The sequence below is a fragment of the Petaurus breviceps genome, unplaced genomic scaffold, assembly GCF_028583685.1.
Source record: "Petaurus breviceps papuanus isolate PSGF00001 unplaced genomic scaffold, PetGlider_PUasm1.0 151, whole genome shotgun sequence".
Classification (NCBI taxonomy): domain Eukaryota; kingdom Metazoa; phylum Chordata; class Mammalia; order Diprotodontia; family Petauridae; genus Petaurus; species Petaurus breviceps.
This window is the reverse complement of record NW_027185712.1, coordinates 35,456,869-35,479,735: the sequence shown is the minus strand read 5'-3', so window position 1 is coordinate 35,479,735 and position 22,867 is coordinate 35,456,869. Positions and strand designations below refer to the sequence as shown.

The window sequence follows — 22,867 nt, the reverse complement described above, 5'->3', positions numbered from 1 at the left end:
AGTGAATAGAGCACCAGCTCTGGAGTCAGGAGGACCTGAGTTCAAATCCAGCCTCGGACACTTAACACAAAACCTGCCATATGACCTTGGGCAAGTTACTTAACCCAAATTGCCCTGCATTCCCCCCTCCAAAAAGCAAAAAAAAAAAGTTGTTTTTTATTTAAAAAAAAAAACTTGAAAAAATTAAAAGTGTTATACAATTTTCCCAAGGCAATCTAGCTTAGTTTTTTCCTCCCTGTTTAATTATATGCCTATTTCATTATGCAGGTTACAGTGTTTCTGTGCAAAATTTATATAGTCAATTACTTTTGTATATAAGTGAATATCCCACTCTGAAAAAAATAGGTATTTTTTTATTCACTTTGTTTTCCTTTGCGGATAGTTATATTATACTCTTTTAGGTAATTATGGTTCTATTTAGGAGGAGCTGTATTTTTCCAGCTCATGCATTCAGCTCAAACAGAATATCTGGTGGACCTCACCATCTTTGGGGAATCCCTTTTCCATTTTTAATAAATATTGGACATCTTCCATGATAGTGGCAAACACCTTTAAGGAGCATATGCCTCGCTGCCTTATGACTCACTTGCTAACTAATAATCAGAGGCTCATCAGACACAATTATCTCTCAGTTGTGTTTATTTAAGAACCACCTATGATTTTAAAATGCCATGATACCTTGGGAGAGATTTTTAAGACAGTATTTTGCTCTACCTAACAAATATTGGGTTGGGGTTTTTTTTTAGACAATAAAAAGCATAATGGATCTTACTTTGCATCTTTTAATCAGGTTTCCTGACTGTAAAGATGTGATCTGATATAGAGTTTAATTTGTGAAGCCCTTCTATTTTCTCATTATGCTTTCATCAAGGATGCCTTCTACATTTATGTAGATTATTTCCATAAATGTTTTGTAGAAATGGGAAAATAAATGTATGGGTCAATTCTTCTTAAACTTTTTTGATCACTTTTTTTTTAATTGTAATGAAGTCCATGATTTTCCCAAGCATTTGGTTTCAGAAAGTTCCTGAATACCCTCAAAATTGTATCACTTATAACTAGTATATGTTTTGTGTGGTTGGTCAGTCTGTCATTTTCTTAAGTGACCTTTATCTAATACATTAGGACCTCTGATGTTACAGTAATAATTTGGTGGTTCCATTGCTAATGATAATCAGGAGAAAATATTATATACTATATAAATCCTGATATCATCCCTCTCCCCCTCCTCACCACTACTATTTTTCATCTGACTGTTCTAGTTTTGCTCTTAAATGCTCTTGGGATGATATCATAGGAAGCATAAGCTTCCTATAAACTTATTTCTCTTCTGTTTCTTTCTATTTTATGAGATAAATCTGTTAATAATCTTCTGTCTACAATTCTATAATCCTCCATAATATTTTATAAATGAGTTTATGTTGAAAATTATTTATGGATTCATAAGATAACAGTTTTGGAGCTAAAGGATCCTTAAGAGGTCATCTGGTTCAAGATGTTCCTTTAGATATTGTATTTGATCATTTGTCAAGAAGATAAAGTGTATCCTAAGTTGGTTTCTAAACTCTTTTGGCCTCTATGCCCTAGTCACTCTACATTGTTCAAGTTGCTATAAGAAATGGTGATATCTGTTTTTTTTTTTTAATCCATGTTCCCAATTTTAGGTCAATAGCTCATTTAAATAAGTTATGTTGGAGCTATATATACATATATAATATAGTATATACACACATACACAAAAACTCTGTTTAAATGGCAAGTCTTAAGCCTTTTTTTGTTTCTGGATCCTGAGCCATATGATGCAACATGTTTTTCATTGTCCTCTTCTATGCCTATCAGGCCATTGAAAGTCACCAAGCATTTAAATATATCTTGATCTATTTGGGGGTAAGGTGTGTCTTATTGAGATGTTAGTGGATTTTCTGTTCCTCCTCACCTTCAAACTGCTTCATTTGGCCTCTAAGTTCTTTGTAATTTGGTTCTTTCCAGCACTTCAGTTTTCTTATACATTTTTTCTACTCATGACCCCTTCAGTGCGTCTTTTATTTTTCCTTCAGCATTCTTAAACTGTGGGTTGTGATCCCATAAGAGGTGCTAATACAAGCTGGCTACATGCTATTTTTCACCCAACATGCTGTTCTTTCTTCCATCTCTCTGCCTTATGTATTTTGTCCTTGCTTTCTCTGATCTCTAGTTATCTAAAAGATTCAATCAGGTGCCAATCTCTCCCACGGGTGCTAGTGTCTTCCTCTCTAAGGAAAGAAATTTGCATCCTCTTTGTTTCTTGTACAATGTATAAATGTATTTCCAATGTAAGCTCTGAGGGCAAGGGATTTTGTGCTTTTTCTTTAAATCCTGGCACTTAACACATGGTCAGGCACAAAGTAGATATTTAATAAATGCTTTTGCAGTGATAATAATCTTCATAGTGGTCATTTTGCTTATGTTTGTCCTGAGCACAATAAGTTAAGATGGCTAAGTATCCCATGAAATAATGCTTCATGCCTTTGGATTCATGATGGAATCAACTCTTTAATGATTCCTCCTCAGATAACTTGGATCCACCTTGCCATTTAGCTGCAACATCCTTGGATCTTCTAGTTTCTTTTATAATGAGAATAACAATATTGATGTGTTTCCTTTCTTCTTAAGGTCTACTCATTTATGAAGAATCTCATAGTTAGAAGGTCAGCCGTTAAATTACTGAAATATAGATCATTTATAAATTGAGAAATTTTAACATCCTTTTTTTGCCACCATTACATTAAGAAAATGGAAAGGGCTTCACAGAATGAAGACCATGTTATGTTTTCTTTTCTTTTTTTTTCCTTTACATGTTTATTTACATGTTTAAAATTTTCATCTTTTTAAGACCAGACTACTATTATTTAGTTTCTGTATTTATCTAGCTTAACTGGTACTTGGACCAAAGTTTGTGATCTGGACTGTATTAGAAGCTTTTCCAACTTAAGAGAAGCTATCATAAGTTGCATTATGGGGGCATTGGCTTTGGAAAATTTAGCCACAATGTGGTATCACAAAAGTACTTTCATTTATAATAATGTGTTGTTGAAAACTTGTAGTATCAATATAAATGCATTGTTAGAATGGCATACACTAAACTATCAATAGACTCATTGAAGTTTGTTTCATCCTAAAGAAAACATTGGATGGGAATAGCACACTACCTGCTGAGCTTTTCTTTTTAACTTTCTGACTTTAATATATTTTACAATTTTTATTCTGAACTTACAGCTTTCTCTATAAAGGGCATTCTGCTGCCCTCTCCTTAAAGCCACTAGGATAAAAATCTGTTAATAGATTTTAAACCCTGGGGAAAAAAATTTAAAAATCTTAAAATGTGTTGTTAAACAAAGGTCCAAAGAAAAGCTTTTGTCACCTTCTTATTGAAAACATTCCCTCACTTGGGTTCTTTTCCTGAAAACCTAACACTTTCTATGCAGGAGCAATCAGTTGTTCTTTTCTAATGCTAAATTTGAACTCTTTGACCATCAAAGAGTGGTGTATTTCACACTTTGAAAATCTCTCAAAATACTGTCAATTCTCCCTATGCCATCCTGTCCTTGCTGTCATATACCAAATACCAAAGAATGAAACCTTCTCTACCGAGGCAGGAAATTGTACCTTTTTTTCATAAGAGAACATTTCTAAAATAACAGTTATTTCTAAAATAGCAAAAGAGCCCTGAGTGATAAAGAAGGCTTTTCATCAAATAGTACCACTATGCTGGATCATATTTCAATATTCTGGGTAAATATAAGTCTGACATCTACTTAAATTGGTATTCCTTTTCCTAAGAGAAGTTTTTATAACAGTAAAGTCATAACGTATTATATTTCTATTCTCTTCTGGTTGACTTAGGACTATGATTATATTTAAGGGTACAAGAAGATATTATTATTATTGGCTTAGAGATTCATAGGATTTAGAGGTAGATGTTACCTTAGAGATTATATATGTGTATGTGTGTGTATGTATGTATATATAGTACCTCTATACTATATGTGTGTGTACACACACACACACACACACACACACATATATATATATATATATATATATATATAGTCCAGGAGTTCTTAACCATTACTGTATGTCTAATGGTCCCCTTTGGCAGTCAGGTAACACCTATGGACCTCTTCTCAGAATAATGTTTTTGATTACAAAAGAAACCAATTATTTTGAAACACAGTTACCAAAATACTAAAAGTTTTGGTAACAGACCTTCCCACCAAGGTCCTTCCAAGGAGGTTAGGAACCTCTGTTCTGGTCCCTTTCTCTCATTTCATAGACAAAGAAGATGCAGCAAAATCATAGAGTTTGTAACTTATTGCTTACTCCTACAGTGAGTGACAGAAATATTTCATGAAGAGGTCAAGGCTGTTTATTACCCTATTTATGTATACCTATCTTCATTGTTTCTTTACTCTTTCTAGGCTCTTAATCCTTGGGTTTGGGGGAAAAAATCTTGGATGATTTTTGAAATTAGGACACTTTGTTCCTATGGATGTACATTTCAATGCCTCTTCTCCAATAAGTCTTTACCAATAACATAAACTGAGGACTTGACCCTCAAGGGCTTGAATTCACAGTCAGTATTTTCAATCTTATAAAACATATCATATATATTGAAAGTATTTATTGTTTATGGTAGTCATGAATTTGAAGTGATAAAAAATTATTCATCTTTTTTACAACTTGACACAGTCATAGGTAATAAGGAAGGAAAGAAGGAAACAAGCACATATTAAGTACCTAATAATACAATATTATTACAAATATTACCTCATTTGATCTTCACAACAACCCTGGGACATAGATGCCATTACGATCCCTGTTTGAGGCAGACAGAAGATAAGTGACTTGTCCAAAGAGACAAAATTAATGAGTGTCTAAATCCAGGTTTGAGTTCAGATCTTGCTCACTTCAGGATTGGTGCTTGATGTGAGGTGACATTTACCTGCAACTGAATGTGTCCATTTTTCCAGGGACAGAGTTAACTATACTCTGGATCAGGGATGGGGAACCTTTGACCTCAAGGTCACGTGTGGCCTTCTGGGTCCTTGGGTATGGCCTTTTACCTGAGTTCAAGTTTTACAGAACAAGTCCTTTTTTTAAGGGGATTTGTTCTATGAAATTTGGATTCAGTCAAAGGACCTCACCTGAGGGCCTAGATGGCCACATATGGCCTCAAGGCTGCAGGTTCCCACCCCTGCTCTAGAACCTGTCCCTGGTTTGGCAGCATTGTCAGTCTTCTCCTAAGATAACTTCAGGATAAGATTACCTATGGCAAGACTAATATTAATTAGATGTCTTAAGAAGAAAGTAATCTTAGTCATATATCTCTTATCAAAAATATTAGCAGCATACTTAATATTATAAAAGAGTGAATGAACTCTCACTTATCAAATTATAATTTATGTTTTTCACAGTAGAGGTCCCATGAAAGGCCAGTATATGTAAAAGTTCAATTTGAGTGTCTGAACAGTACCTTTAAAAAATTTTATTGATAGCTTTTTGTTAGTGTATCAGTTTCATTTCCGAGTATAACCTGCCACCCTCCTCTTGAAGCAAGCCAGGCAGTTTAAAAAGAAAGAAAAATCAGTTCAGCAAAAATAGTACATTAAACAGTAATGTATGCAATGTTCCACACCCATAGTCCTCTACCTTACACAAAAGGGAGAGAAGTACATTGTCTTATCTCTTCTTCAGGGTTAAGCTTTGTAATTATAATTAATATGGTATAATAGTGCATCCCTGTGGGGGTTTTTGTTTCCTCTTACTGTTGTGATCTTTGTCTACATTGTTTTCATTGCCTTACTTACTTACCTTTGCATCAATTCATATAAATATTTCTATGCTTTGAGTTACTTTTAAGAATAGTATTTTTGACCCAAATGTACAAAAATATTTATAGCAACTCTTTTTGTGATGGCAAAGAATTGGATATCAGGGGGATGCCCATCAATTGGGAAATGGAGGAACAAGTTGTGGTATATGAATGTAATGGAATACTACTGTGATATAAGAAATGCAGAATAACCTGGAAAGATTTAAATGAACTGATGCTGAGTGAATTGTACACAATTACAGACACATTGTATCTGTGATGACTTACTTTGATAGACTTAACTCCTCTCATCAATCCGAGGTTCCAAGACAACTCCAGAAGACTCATGTTGGAAAAGCTATCTGCATCCAGAGAAAGAATTACAGAGTCTAAATGCAGATTGAAATAAACTATTTACTCTCTCTTTTCTTTTTTGTTTTGTTTCTTTCTTGTGGTTCATTCCATTGGTTATAATTCTTCTTTACATGTGACTAAAGAGAAAATATGTTTAATGTCAAGGTATATATAGAACCTATATCAGATTGCATGCCATCTTGGTGGGAAGGGGGAAAGAGAGGGAAGGGGAGAAAATTTGGAACTCAAAAGCTTGTGGAACTGAATGTTGTAATTAATTTGTAAAAAAAAAAAAATAGTAGTATTTTGAAGAACCTATAAAAGAAAATGGAAATTCATATATTGAGCCCTGTCATAATTTTTCCATATCTTGTTTGTGAAGATTATCCAGAAGACATAGTGTTGAAAATATTTATTTTATTTATTTCTATATTTTATAATTTAATTTATTTATTAAAATTTAAAAACCATATTAAAAATTTTAAGTTAAGGAAAGAGAGTAACCCCAAAATGCATTACTTTATTTTCACCATAATTTCGTTTTTCTTCCTTCAGTTTTATTTGGATCTCAGCCTGATTTTGGAGCTTGAGCATAAGGTTACTCTATTCAGCAGAAATATCTCAGGAACCACTCAGGGAATCCATTCAAAAGGTTTTGCTGATATTGCCAAGGGTTGGTGCTTGAAGAGAAGCAAGTTCTCATTCCAACATTTCATCTTGCTTATAAAGTCTCTTCTCATAACTTGGGAAAGGTTTTTTTTTTTTAATCTGATTTTAACACATCTAGTTTTAGAGAGTTTTTCACTAAGAAAAGCTTAAGATGCATTCTACTTAGGAGTCCTTTTGCATCAAACTTGTCTACCTGTGACAATGCTTACAAATCTTTAAAAAAAAATGGCCCACCATCTGGGTTATTAAATATACAAAATATGGCCATCCTAATGAAAGTGCAATTTAGATGTTACATCTCTTATAAACTCTGATAAGTTTCTGTTATTAGAAGAATAATCATACAAACATTTTTTTCTCAAAGGATCTTCTTGCTAAATGGGACTCTTGATCCTTCCTGAAAGCCTTCATGTACAGTATAGCCATTTTACTAAGCTAATTCTTTCTTTTCACTCTTTTTTTTTTAAAGCAATTGGGGTTAAGTAACTTGCCCAAGGTTACCTGGCCAGTTTTTGTGTGTGGGTGTTAAGTATCTGAGGCCAGAACCTATCCTGGGTCCTCCCGACTCCAGGCTGGGGCTCTTACTCACTGTGCCACCTGGCCACCCCTCCTTTCACTCTTAAATGAATCAATCTGCAAAACATCTTACAGGTTTTTGTGATGATTGCAATTCACAGAATTTGTTACTTGTGGAAATGTGTTTTGATGAGCATCTGAGGGCTTTCCCCTTATTAACTTAGCAAAAACTTGAATAAAGGATCTACATTAAGGTCAGGTATAACGTTTCTTTTTCTTCAGTACTAACATGCCACCATATGATCAAGACTCTAAAAAAGAAAAAACAAAAATACCTTTGAACTACATCTCTAGTTGCCATCAAAGATTACCCTTATTCATGTCAGATGTCCTCTTTATTTTCTTCTAATTCTCTGGATAACCGTTAAGAAGGGGATTCAATAAAGGATATTTATATAAGATCTAGATGGGACATAGCCTTCAAGCAGTAGAAAAATTGTATATTTCATCATATTTTATAGCAAAGCAACTAGAAAAAGAAGAGGGCAAGATCCTGTCAAGAATAGTGACTCTGTGGCATAGTAGAGAGTTTTCTGGCTTTTGGAGTCAAGAAGACCCAAAAATCCTGCCTCAGATACTTACTAGCTTTGCGACCCTAGGAATTTCTCTTAATCTATGCTTCAGTTCTTTCATCTATAAAACAAGGAGTTGGTCTCAATGACCTCTATGATTACCTTCTAGCTCTAATGGTATGAACCTATAAAGTTAACACAACTTCTTTCACCTATACCAATATTCTAATTACACAATTTCTAGAGTATAACTTTTATATAATATTTTCAGTTGTCTAGTTGATTTTCTGTCTTGTCTAACTCTTTGTAACCCCCATTTGGGTTTTCTTGGTGAAGATGTTGGAGAGGTTTGACATTTCCTTCTCCAGTTCATTTTACAGATGAGGAAACTGAGGCAAACAGAATTAAGTGACTTGCCCTGGGTCACACAGCTAGTAAGTATCTGAGGCCAGATTGGAACTCAGGAAGATGAGTCTTCCTGACTCCAGATCCAGCACTCTGTCCACTGCACCACCATGTTGTCCCCATGTAATGTTACACCAAATAATCTATCAAAAATACTTTTTATATAAGAGAACACTCTCATCTATGCTTTCTTCCCATTCCTGCAAAAAGCAATTATTCACAAAAATGACTCGATCGTGGAGTAGTATGGATTTCTTACTAAGAGCAAATAAGCACCACTGTCCATGCCAAGTGAAAGACTGCTCATAAACATCGCATCCTATCTTATATCAAGAGACGGTCATGAAAAATCATATTGGCAACTCTGCTTCTTCCAAAAGATGATAAATTAGACATAGAAAGGATAAAAAATATATATTTATTTTGCTTTCTCCACTGAACTAGGAGATGGGTTGAATACCATTGAGGTCCTTTCCTCTGAGCAGCCAATTTTACTACTGCCTCATGGAAGCTGATAATGCCCTCCGCGTGATGTTCCCATCTGTCCAAATGTAATGAATCCTGTATCAGAGCCGTCACTCTCAAATAATGAAACTGATACACTCTTACAGGGCCAACTCACTTTCTATTTATACTTATTTTTAACTTTTGGCTTGAAGAAGATAATGGTCTGTTAGTTCCAGTGAAATACAGTACGCAGGTACAAAATCAACTTTATAGGGTCTGGCCATGGACTGTTATTAAGAAGAAGCTCTCACACTATGGATAGCTTTGTTATAATGCTGAACTTGATTGGCAATGTTTTTTTGTTTTTTTAATGACCTCTAATAGAAATATAGGCATTTCCTTGACATTAACACTCAGATCAACACATGAGATTAGGTTTTATTATAATCTGAAGAAAAGCAACCTCATTACTTAAGATACTAGTCTTTTGCTTGTTCAAGAAAAATTATGAAATACTTGATATTACCTATGACAGTAAAAGACTTTTTTCCTCTATAATAGTTAGCTTATATTAACATTTGAATTTTTCTTTAATTATCAGACAATATTTGTTCTAAATGTTCTTATAAATAAAATACTCAGAATTCAGGATTTTTAAAATCTGTTAAGTATAGAATTATTTGTAGAAATGTTTTGCTAGGTAATCTCTCACATCCTTCCAGAGGTAAAATTTAGAAACCCCACATAATAAATATGTCTTTAAGGTGTTTTAGTAGCTGTAACTGAGTAATTTTTTTTTTTGCTTTTTGGAGGTGCAGTTGGGGTTAAGTGACTTGCCCAAGGTCACACAGCTAGTTTTTGTGTTCAATATCTGAGGCTGGATTTGAACTCAGGTCCTCCTGACTTCAGGGCCAGTACTCTATTCACTGTGCCACCTAGCCACCCCTGAGTAATTTTTTAAATATGCACTTTAACAAACTCAGGGTAAACAGCATGTAATTGTTTTATTCTGGTCTAATCAAAATGGCAACATGATAATTTTGTCTTTCCTAGAAACATAGATGGGTCCATGGATTTTTCTAAGTAAATCACTATTAGCAGAAATAATATACTTGCTTGTCTTTCATCTTTGTTATGCTAGTTACTTTGAATTTTTAAATGTAATAAAAGCTATATGAGAAGAAACCAGGGGTAGAGTCACCTTAACTCTGTGAGTTGTTTCATGCATAAAATTTCATTTTCATGCATGGAGCCATAGCAAACTTCTCTAAGTGGTTCAGTCATCTTCTAATTTGCTTCTTTGCTTGATGTAAGCCCTAAACCAAACAAATTATTTTTGTTAACTTAAAACTCATCTCTGTTTGTAATTATATCTAAAAGATGTAGACATCCAATTATTCGTAACATTAATTTCTTGGAGGCAAATACATAATATTGGGAGCAGCTAGGTGGCGCGGTGAATAGAGCACCAGCCCCGGAGTCAGGAGGACCTGAGTTCAAATTCGGCCTCAGACACTTAACACAGAAACTAGCCATGTGACCTTGGGCAAGTCACTTAACCCTAATTGCCCTTCAAAAAGCACCCCAAAAAATTACATAATATTGGACACCTAGTTCATCTTGTGTTTAGGGTCCTTTATGTCTGCTAAAGAAGTTTCAAGGAAATTTTGTAATGGATGTGTTGTATCATATTTTTCTTCCACAGTGGGATGGTGTAGGACCTCTGCCTGACTGTGCAGAACCACCAAAAGGAATCCAGATGCTGTGGCACCCTTCAATAGTCAAACCCTACCTCACACTTCTTTCCGAGTGCTCAAACCCGGACACTCTAGAAGGTGCAGCAGGTGCCCTGCAGAATTTGGCTGCAGGTAGCTGGAAGGTATGATCTGTTACTCACAAGAAAATGTCTGAATTTGTAACTAATACTTGTGGGGGAAAAAAATGAACATATGGGAAATGGAGTAGTAATTCTACCAAATGAACATCATTTAATCATTAAAAAAAACTGTTTTAAAAGGCCACTTGAACCCAATTTTTAATCTTAAGCAAATTTATATTAAATAATTCTCTTAAAAATCAATTAAATTAGGGAGGGAGGGATAGAATCTCAATCTCAAAACTTTTTTTAAATGTTAAAAATTGTTTTAGCATGTAATTGGGTGAAAATAAAATAGTTTATATCTATATAAATGTATATTAAGAAAAACTATAAAATTGTTCAGGGATACTTGAAGATAGCCCATATATGAGAATTAGTCATAGTATGTTTAACTATAGTGATAGAAAAATAATGCAATTTGCTTTCCATTCACTTTTTTAATTATACTACCAACAATTCACCATAAGTGACCATAACTTCATAACATCTTTGAAACATTGTTCATTACTGTCAAAGGAGGGAGCACTTAAATATATAACTTTATGGTCTGCTAAGTCCTCTTGTATGCTTTATATCATTTATCCTTCACTATGGCCCTTTGCTGTAGGTGCTACAGGTTTTATTAGTCCCAGTTTACAGATGAGAAAACTGAGTTTCAGAGGAGTGAGTGATTTGTCCATGGTCACCTGGCTTACAAGAATCAAAAGCTAAATCTGAACTTATATATTTCCTGAATCTGTGCCTAACTCTATTAGTATTGAGCCTGTATTTGATCTTACCTCCATTGTGTCTCTTCTAGAAGGAAATGAATAGAGTTTGTTTTAAAATAATGACAAACAGAAGATCAAGTCAATAGCATCTATTAGATACTTAGTATGTTCCAGGCGCTATACTAACCTTCAAAGAGTTTACATTTTAATAGGAGAAGACAGTATGTTAAAGGAGAGTTTAAAACTAGTGGGATAAAGGTAGTAAAGAAGTGACATTCCTGGTCATCCATCTGACAATGCAAAGTCAATGAGAAGAGGGAGTAGAATGTAACCATTTCACTGAATTTTAGAGTTGGAATGGACCCCATCAGTCATTTAATCTAATTCTGACCTTTAAAAAGGCCCCACCTTGGGGTGGCTAGGTGGCTCAGTGAATAGAGCACTGGCCCTGGAGTCAGGAGGACCTGAGTTCAAATCCGGCCTCAGACACTTAACACTTACTAGCCGTGTGACCTTGGACAAGTCACTTTACTGCAACTGCCCTGCTTTCACCCCTCCAAAAAGCAAAAAAAAAAAAAAAAGTCACCCCCCCTCTATGATATGTCCAACAAGCAGCAATCCAGTCTTTGTCTAAATACCCCTAGGGAGGAAGAACCTATGATTTCCTGTGGCAATCCATTCTGCTTTGGGATTGTTAGCATTTTTTTATGACATCAAACTTAAATTTGCCTCTTTACAACTTTTACTCATCAGTCAGTGCTACCCTCAAGGGCCAGACAGAAAAGGTCTAATCCATCTTCCAGCTGACAGCCTTCAAATACTTTCAAACAGTTACCATATTCCCCCGAGTTTTCTGTTCTCCATGCCAAATATCTCTAATTCCTTCAACTAGTTCCTCAATTTATATGGCATAAACTTGAGGCTATTAACCATAATGTTTCCCTTTCTCTGGGGTGTCCAGTTTATCAGGAAATTTTGACAAAACGTGGTGCCCCATGGTGAACTTCATATGTGATCTGAGCAGAGCAGAGAACAGCAGATCTGTCTTCTCCTTTATCCTGGATTTGCTTTAATGCAGCCTAAGATCGCATTAGTTTTCTTGACTCTCATCACACTGTTGTCTCATACTGAGCTTTAAGTCCTCTAAATCTCCTGGGTCTTTTTCAGAGTAACTGTTGCCTAACCATATCTCCTCATCCTCTACTTGTGACAAGAATTTTCTGAACCCATGTGTGCAACTTCACATGTAACCTTCTTAAATTTCCTTTTGTTAGATTTGGTCCAATAATCTAGCCTGTTAGGATCTTGTTGAATCCTAATTCTGACTTTCAACATCACTGCCAAATGTGTGCCATCTGCAGATATGATAATCATGCCATCTATGCCATTTGTTATTGGATCCTTCTAAGCTTTTATCTGTTATATTTTTTCTCCTTAATTACATTGATGAAAAATACTGGCATAGTGGAAAGACCACTGGATTTAGAATCCAAAATTCTAAGAACAATTTCTAGCTCTTCTGCTGCTTACTATTTATGTAATATTGGTCAAATCACCTAATTGCCCTTGGCCTCACTTCCCTTACCTCTAAAATGAAAATGTTGGAATAGATGACCTTTAAAGTTTCTAATAGTTCTAAATCTTTATAGACATGCATACACACACACACACACACACGTTTCTGTGTGGGATAAATATAAAGTTGTCTGCCACTAAAAAATTCCCTTATTTAGTAAGAGATAATTATTGAAAGTAATGTAGTAATTAAGTAGTCTAAAGAAGGGTGTTCCATACAGGCACATGGTAAAAATATTAAAAGGGGAAAATTTGCCTTATTTTCCTGGGATCTGAAGGTATTCACAAATTGTCTTTTGCCTGGACATTTTTCATTTAAATGTTACCTGGACTTAGTAGCTCAATACCGCAGTCATAGAATATGCCTAGTATCTTTCCCTTTACCCACTGCATCCTGGGCCATTGCCAGTCATCTTGACCTCTGTTTTGCCACTGAACTCCAATGATCATGAGCAGAGAGCAAGGCTGATGACTTTGTGCAGCTCTGCCTCACTTAAATCCAATTCATGTTTAAGACACCACCCTCATGATGTCATTAGTCCTCATCAGGAACAAAAGACAAACAACAATTGTTGCTTTCCTTCACCTTTTTTTCCCTCAGCTTTGTTTTCCTTCTACTTTAAAAAAAGAAAAAAAAAGTCCTAAGGAGTCCTATCATACTAACATTCTATTTCATGATCACAGTTATTTTTCTTCACAGAGGTGTTAACATTTGTAATTCTGCTTTTCTGGTAATAGCCTAGCTACTGAGGGTATTGATCAGCTTGACTCAGAGACTTGGACCAGAAAATGAGTCTCATTGAGACTGATGTACAATATTATCATAATTGGAACAACCAATTCCTGAGTTCCTCAGAAGAAAAATGCCATATCCTTTACCTCCCTGAGTGGAAGACACCCATATGGTGGGTGCTATGGATTCTGTGCTAAGAAACTTGGGAAGGCAGAATGGGCTAAAACTCACCTGTAATTTTCATGTAGAACAGGTATCTTGATGAAATGTATCATTGGGCAAAAATATAGATCTCTGTTGATTCAACTGCTCAAAATGGTTTTTGGCTTCTCTACACTTCCCATCTTAATCATCTCAGGACATATTAGTAGACAAAATAGAAATGTAGCATTCTTAGACACCTATCAAAATTACTCTAATTCATCATTGATACTACCTCTGTTACAACTCACTCAATTTCCTTAGAGCAACTTACTTGAAATATTCAGGGATTTTATTTGAGTTTTGAAATGATATCATTTCTCCCAAAAATGCACATCTACAAACCAGATTAACCTTCTGATTTACCTAGTTTTCCATCTGTTTCTTAACAAATATCTGATTTTTTTCCTTCTTCTCTAGCCCCCAAAAAAGCAATGACCTTACTAGAACTAGAAACAACAGAGTACTGTAGAGAAAAATTAAAGAAATGGACATGAATATAGCTACAGTTTATTTTCAAGGAAATGCTAGCTTCACTTATTTTTAAATATCCTGCTGTCAACATTTCTCCTATTTCGTTTCACTGCGGAACCATTTTAAGACTAAAATATATGCTAATGCACATCAATAGTCTGCAAGAATTAAAAATGAATATGTGGAGTAAATTATCCCCACTGGCAAAGGCAAGTTCATGATTTATTGTAAAGATGGGTCCTTGTGGATACAAGGTCTCGTCGCACTGACTTTAAGCAAGAGAATCAATAGTTGACTGTTCACATTAAAAAAAAAAAGGGAGAAAGAAAAAGACAAAAAAAAAAAAGAAAAAAAAAAGAAAGAGACAAATTAATTCCATGGATGATCTTCCTAACTGGGTCAGGTCCATCATCATACAAATATTCATATTTATTTTCATATGCAATGCTGTTATTTTTCAAGTGAACTTAAGGATTATTGGTAGGATACATTTTTCTACTTCCTGCTCTGAATGGCTAATAATCATGATATTAAGGAATCTCCTAATTCAAGTATTATTATCTCCATTTTATAAATGAGAAAATTGAGACCCAGAGTGGGTGACTTACCTAAGGTCACACAGTAGGTTCCCTTCTTAGTCGCTCAAATCCAGAGCCCCTCAAAATGTGTTTTTATGATAAAAACAGGAATTTAGTTGTTTTGTTGTCTTTTTATGTGATTTTAAAAATTTAAGACCAGGACCAAAAGTGTATCTACCAATTTAAAATCCCAAAATTTTGCATGCTGATGGCACTTTATAAATATCCTTATCTGAAGACTTTTATTACATGGAAGTAGAATTTATATATTATAGTTCAACTAAAAAGAAATGTCTATAACATTATTGTGCATCTCAAAAACTTTTAGCTTTTAAACAGTAATGACAGGCTGTGAATATGACAGAAATATGATGGCATTATGATAGGGAAAATGGTAAATTTTCTGTTTATAGCTGACAGGGATTTCAGTCCTATTCACCTTCCCATCTTTGGTAGTCACTTTCTGTTTATCTCAGTATTGTACCAACAATATGATATTTATAGTTATTCAGTATAGTTTGCCTAAGATTAAATAAATATGATTTTAAATGTGATCTATTAGTTGCATTTTATTGTATTTACAGCCTAAGCTATTAAAAAACTTAAAAGTGGACAGGACCTCAAATTAAACCTAAAAGAAATGCATCAGTTTTACCCTGGTAGGAGGTAGCAAGAAAAGAAACTTATAAGAACATAGCTCTTAGACATCTGCATATAATGAATTTCCCCCCATAATTTATGTCTACAAGTCTATTCTAACCAGTGGCTTTTCCCTTTCATGGTATGATACATTCAATAATTATTTAAATATTGGTCTATTAACTAATAATAGGTAATGGAGTAGCATGGTACACATAATTCTCAAAACTATAATGAAATCCATATTTTTCCTTTTGGCCAAATTAGCAAGTTTTGACTAATTATCCTGGGAGGTAAAAATGCTTTAGAATGAAAATAGGGGAAAAGAAACCTACTCTAGTAGAAATAACCACAGAATGTGACTCAGAGAATGGTTTCCTCTTAGCTTTGTAATCCATGTGACTTTACAGGCACCTAGGTGGTACAATATGGATAGAACACTGGACCTGAAGTCAGGAGGATCTGAGTTCAAATCTAGCCTTAGACACTCACTGTATGACCTTAATAAGTCACTTAAATGCTCCCTGCCTGAGTTTTCTCATTGGTAAAAAGAAAATAGTGATAGCACCTACCTTCTATGGTTTCTGTAAGGATCAAATGAGATAATATTGTGAAGTACTTTGCAAACCTTAAAACAATACATAAATGTTAGTTTTTTCATGTTATTATTTCTTTAACTCAGTATACCTTGTCAGGCCTCCATTTGGGATGAATGACCTCTACATCCCTCACAACTATAAATCCTTTAAGATAAAATGAAGTTAATAGATAAAAAAATACTTTGTGTCCCAAAATGTTCTATATAAATTTAAGCTACCACGGTCATTATTACTCATAAATAAGCTAAGGTTTATGCATGGAAGAAAAAATAACGGTGTAGATTTGAGAAAACCATCTCTCTTTAAATATTCTTGAAAAGTGTCAAGTATTAATTTCTTGCAGGAGATTTTGGCCTAATTGGAAGTATAGAGAAATGGACAGACAGTTCCTCGTTTTCAAAGTGTAGTTTCTATTTTCCAGCTCTCCAGAGCTGGCTGATGTGATTAACAGACTTTCCTGAATCCCCAGCTGAAGGTGGTGTGACTAGATAACTTTGATTCTATGATAGTGGCTGAATCACCATGACAGGGCTGTCAGATTTTCTAAGGCAGGTCTGAGTCTCTCATCAGCATGTCAGAAAAGCAAGTCCATTCACAGTAAAACCCTGTTTTTTCTATTCTATACTGAATCTAGTTTTGTGGATTTTTTAAAAATCTTATTTCAAAATGTAGAGTTTTCTACTCTGGACAGTAGATTTTTTCCAAGACAATTATTAGGCTAGAAATGATGGTGTTGCTTTTGTAGCAGCTTCATTGGTACCTTCTGTTCATAGCTGGCAGATGTTGCACCACAGGTCAAAGGCTGCACTTTGTTGAGACCCATCCCAGATATTTGGAGGGGGTCCAGTATGAGAAGGAGAGGGTCACTGGTACCTGCCTTGATATCAAATTCTCATCTTTTAACAAAGCAGTCACATAGCTTTGTCACCAGGAGAACCCTACAGATACTGAATTAGAGCTTCTTACAGCTCAGTAGAAAGTACATTTGACAGTGTCATACTTAGCTACTAAAAGGACATTTATAAATGTCAAATTCATGTATTTTGTGACATCCCTAATATTCTACAACTTTCAAAATAAAGAATCTACTTTCAAGAAAGGTCATTTTTCTAGGACATGTTTTTTAATTGAAAGTTACTGATCCTTAAGATTATTTGGGGGATTTTTATCTAGTGAATGTGCCTTCAAAATTTCATTTACAGGGAAGTAAGTATGGGGGAAAAAAAAGCTATAGCTAACAAGAGCCCAACTTTAGTCATTTTTTCCTACCTCAAAGCAAGTGGGGGCCATTTTGGAAAAAAAAAAGACTTCTTGCTTGGGAAGGTCAAATTCACAGCGTTGCCTAAGTGTATTTCATGATGCTTAGAATTTTCAGTTCTATTAACTTGACTGGGGAAAAAAAGAGTAATTGGTCTTCTTGGACAAAATCCCAAATGTTCATCAGTTCATTATATTAACTGGTTTTATTGTAAGCTACTCAGTATACAATTCTCACTATTTAGAATTCCTTTTACTTCCCGCTTGCTAAAGCACTTGCTTTATGACATCTCTCCAAATTAATTTTTAATTTAAGGAATTAGTGAATTGTCATAAATTCAATCCAACAGCAATACTTGAAGGATGAAAGGATAAAAATTCTACCTGTCAGTTTGACATAGGAGAGAGAGTGCTAGATTTGAAGGTAGCAGAAATATGGGGTTAAAATCCTGCCTCTGATGCCAACTGAGGTGATGGGCAAGTCACTTAACTTCCTGGGAGCCTCAGTTAACTCATCTGTAAAAAAGGATAATCACAATTATAATGCCAACCTCTTGAAACTCAAACGAGATATTGTATATAACATGAATTGTAAACGTCAAAGTACTATATGTAAAAATCAGTTATTAATTTTATCTTAACCCTTCTCCTTCCCTCAGTTGAAATTCAATCCTGAACCTGTGATAATACCCAACAGTGATTAGCAGCTTGGAAATTTTTATTGTCAATGTTTTTAATGTCCTAATATCCCCTAATGAAGATGATCACAATCATGAACTAAATTAAAAAAAAAAATACTTGTTCTGACTAGGCACTGCCTACTAATTTACAGGTGATTATTGGACATTAACAACTGCCTACATGTTCCAATAGATACTGGGGTTTTCTTCCTCTGCTAAATAAGATTATAATGTAAGCTTTTTGTGAATATCTCCTCCTATCTTAATGATCAGTACAGTTGTTATAAAACAGCAATACTTGTCCTAAGGAGAAAATGCCAAGAAAAAGTCTAGTGAGAAGAGGAAAAAAAAAAAAACTTAAAGATGATTTGAAAGTTTACTGCCTATGTATTAAATTTTAGGGGCTGTCGCTTCTAGACTTAGAACAGTTTTTAGTTTCTGGTACTTCACTGTTTTTTTTTTTTTCATTTTCTGAACTTTTATTTTACAACTAATTTTGAGTATTATTCTAGATTGTTGTTAATATTGAGAGCATTATTTTAAGATCAAATTTTATCTGGTATACAAAGAACCAGAAAGACCAAATTAATACTTTTTTGAGGGAAAAAGAGTCTACTGTAATACAGTGAGGACTGGGAGTAGATTCAAGAAAGATCTGGGTTCAAATGCTGACATGTTTAATCATGGGCAAATCATTTAACCAAGTAACCTGATGCTAGAGATTTATCTACAATAAATAAAAATTCCAGTATATGTCTTGGGATCAGTACAAATTGCTCCAGTATAGCCAGAATTCTACTTGATGAGAAGGTTCATTGTCATACTGAAACATGTTAAGATCCTCAAGTCATTCTGAATTATCAAATAAAGATTAAGTTATAGATTCCTGGAACCCTATAGGTAGGTAGATAAGAAGCTGACAAGTTCAGTTCTATAATTTTTACAGATGAAGTAGCCAGTTTAAAGTCAATATTGGGATAGCATTTTATAGAAAATCACTTTAATAGGCCTTTCACAAATAATCTACCTTTTAAGTAAGAACCTCTTGTACTTTACTGTATACACCCCATCAATCAACTAACATATATTTTAACAATCTCATTCTAATGTTAAAATAATATAAAAGTTTAGTACAACTTTTAAAATGTTATGTTAATTAAAAATTACTATGAGTAGAACTTTTAACAGTATGAGATCACAATCTTCATTTTTAGTTTGAATTACAGTATTAATTGAGTATTTTGAATTATAGTTATGTTGAACAGGGAAGAGTCAATTCAATTTCATTCCTAACCTATCTCCTGGGACAGAAGTCTATCTTAACAAAGATGACTATGGAAGATAAAAACATTCGTGAAAATGTTGATATAAATTGTGCTTCCCTCAAGATAAAAGCAGTGAGGAAATGAGATTATTATTATTATTATAGCATTTATACAGCGCTTTAAGGTTTGCAAAGTACTTTACAAATACATTTTATCTCACAATGACTCTGAGAGGTAAATGTTTTTAATCTTCCCACTTGACAGTGAGGAAGGAGAGGATAAGTGAGGTTAGGTTGCCCTAACATCTCTTGTAAGTATCTGAAGCTGAATTTGAACTCAGGTTTTCCTAACTCCGAGTCCAAGACTCAATTCACTGCATCACCTAGCAGCATATATAAATATATATAAGTAGTATATATATTTAATATAGTGATTTTTTTCTTCTGTAGCATGAAGAAAACAACCTAGATTAAAAGAGTAAATAAATTTATTGATTACAAAACATTTTTGTTGAACTTCAGAATATTTACCAAAGGCTTTACATGCAAACTCTACTGAATATATTTGTTAATGTGCCAAAGAAGTGCTATGGTGATTTATTGTTGTAGGCTAAAAAAGACACTGAAAACTTCAAAAAAAAAAAAAAAACAACACTATGCTCCGTTCTTTATATATAAAGATTCTATATATGTGAAGAAAAAGAACATAATGAAAAGAACATAAAATGATTACCAACAGAACCATTCATTTATTCACCAACATCTATTAAGTGCTTTATGTGTGTGACTTTATATGATAGACAATAACGAAGATTTTTTAAAAAGATATTATCCCTGCCCTCTACCAGTTTAAATCTAGGATGATAATATGGATAAACAAAGTTGGGAAAAGTGACAGCTTTTGGAGGGAATTTATGAGCTCTGCATTGGAAATTTTGTGTTTGAGGTGCCTTTAATATATCTTCGTGGAGATAGCCCCTGGGCAGTTAGAAATGTGAGATTGCAGCTAAGGGGAAAGGTCAAGACTGGAGTTACATAAATTTGGTGGTCATCTGCATTATGGCAATGCATAAAATGAACTCACCAGGAAGAAATATAAAAAGGAAGAGAAGAGGGCTGAGGGCAGCCTTAGAGGACTCTCAATTAGCAAAATAAAACTTATAGCATCCATAACATGGAAGGGATTGAACTAAAAGTGGGATAAAGGTCATAAATGTCATCTCCCTGCTCTGTGATTCCCACCAAGATCATAAAAATTAGTTGTACATATTTATCTCAGAGAAAAATTTTGTCTGCATTAACTTTTTTATTATTTATGTCCCAGCTCCTTTGAAAAGGGATTCAAGAAAATATACTGGTATGACACATACCATGATACAGAAATGATTTCTGTTTTCTCCCCCTTTTGCAGTTTGTGACTATGGTAACTCCAGTTTCAGGAAAGAACCAGATCTTGATCCTTGATAAAGTCAATCAAATCTTTGATCCCTGATCAGTTCATCAAATATTTTTTAAATGCCTAGTGCGTACCAGGCCCTATGTGAAACACTGGAAATATAAGTACAAAGAATGAAACAATCCCTATTTAAAAGGTGCAAACTTTCTTTTAAAACTCTGAAATGGAACTTCCAGCTCTTTCCCTTTTTTGGTATTGAAGCTTTCCTGCTGTTACTTTTAGTGCCTCATGGGAGTGAGGCCTAAGAAGCAATGAGTTTTAGGCCTAGCTAAGAGCAGACACATTTAGCTGCCCCAGGCTTCCATAAGAAAATGATGTGATGCGGATGCATGGCCTGAGTCGAGAATGATGAGTCTGTGTATGTCATTACTAATATAGGATGGGATGAAGTTTTTTTTTCTTTTTCTTTTCCTTTTTTTTCAAATCTCGTATTTCATGCAGGGCTGTGAGGAGGATGTGGCAGGCATGGTTCATGCCCTACGTACACTGCCAGAGGGGGCACCCTGCCTGCCACAGGTGAGAGCCAGCTCGGGGGGGAGGGGGAAGTAAAAAGTATATGTTAAGTTGCTTTTTCTATGAGGTCTAGGGGAGAGAAGATATAAACAGTGGAACCTGCCACTCCAGAAAAAATAATTGCCACGAACTAAAAAAATCCCCTTTGCCACCACCCTAATTTCATGGGTGGTGTTCTCTAACTATAGAATGTGAACCTAATTTCAATAGGTGGCACATTTTAATTCATTTATTTTTATGTCAGTGCTCCATCTTACACACTAAACATCACACATACACACACATATACAGACACTCATTTTGTATTTACCATGTCTATAAATTATTGCATTACATTAAAACAACTGTGATGGCTTTGTCATTATAATATCTCAAATTTCAAGTGGGATCAGGAAGGGATCCCTAGATTTAAAGTCAGAGAACCTGAGTTTAAATCCCAGCACTTAATAACCACATGAATTTGGGGAATCAACCAAGAAGTGTCTACTATAAGCCAAGAACTTGCTAAACTATGCTAAATGCTGGGGATGCAAAGACAAAAATGAAGCAGCCCCTGACCTGAAGGAGCTTACATATTGTCAGACAAGTCACTTGACCTCTTCAGGCCCTAGTTTTTTCACATATAAAATGAGCGATTGCAGCAGATGATTTCCAAGGTCCCTTCCAGCCTAACGCTATGATCCTATGAATTTGTTACACAATAATTATAAGAAGGATTCCACAAAGTCATCTAAGGGGCTAAAACTAATTTTTATATATTTCTTCATTTTAAAATGTGCAAAGTCATGATTCTAGAGCTATCGATCTCAGAGTACAAAGAATAAAGTAAAATCTGTTTCCTGATTTATAGTCCCTTACTTACTCATCATTTGCTGTCCTCCATCTCTCCCTCTCTATAATTTATTTTCTGACTATTTCCCTAGTCAATTGTCTCCTAGAACTCAATTCTGCAAGTATTGCCAGAAATGTCCAGGAACCATCCCCTGTTCCCTTCTTAAATGTGCTCCTCATTCAAACTTATTCTCAGTCTTCCCTTCCTCAGAGCTCTTTTCTCATCTTTTTTTTTTTAATTTCCCTTTGGTTTTCAATTTTCCCTAATCCACCTTCTCTTCTTAGACGCCTACATTTTAGAGCACTGAAAATACATGCCTATTAAATAACCCACAAATTCACAAAATGGAAACAGTGGCATGGGAAAAATAAAGTATAATTGAAACACATTTTTTTTGGAGGACAGAAATGTTCAGTAATGTTCCTAAAGCATTAAGTGTCTTCTATCAACACAACTTCCTTTACATCTGAGGGGGGAAAAAAACAACATTATAATATTTATAAACAGCATTCTCTCTCTCTCTCTCTCTCTCTCTCTCTCTCTCTCTCTCTCTCTCTCTCTCTCTCTCTGTTTCTCTCTCTGTCTCTCTCTCTGTCTCTCTCTCTCTCTGTGTCTCTCTCACTCTCTGTCTCTCTCTGTCTCTGTTTCTCTTTCCCTCTCTTA

General features: G+C 34.6%; 1 protein-coding gene across 6 annotated transcripts in view; it reads left to right on the top strand.

Annotated features, from left to right (window-relative positions):
- CTNND2 (catenin delta 2) overlaps nt 1-22,867 on the top strand; it is a 1,206,354-nt gene that overhangs the window by 1,044,909 nt on the left and 138,578 nt on the right. For 5 of the 6 annotated variants that reach the window (XM_069077188.1, XM_069077207.1, XM_069077216.1 and 2 more), the window contains 2 exons: nt 10,520-10,693; nt 21,301-21,375. In XM_069077188.1, coding sequence (XP_068933289.1) covers nt 10,520-10,693; nt 21,301-21,375 — 249 coding nt within the window. The remainder of the gene's footprint in view (nt 1-10,519; nt 10,694-21,300; nt 21,376-22,867) is intronic. The other variant, XM_069077197.1, reaches the window with a different exon arrangement.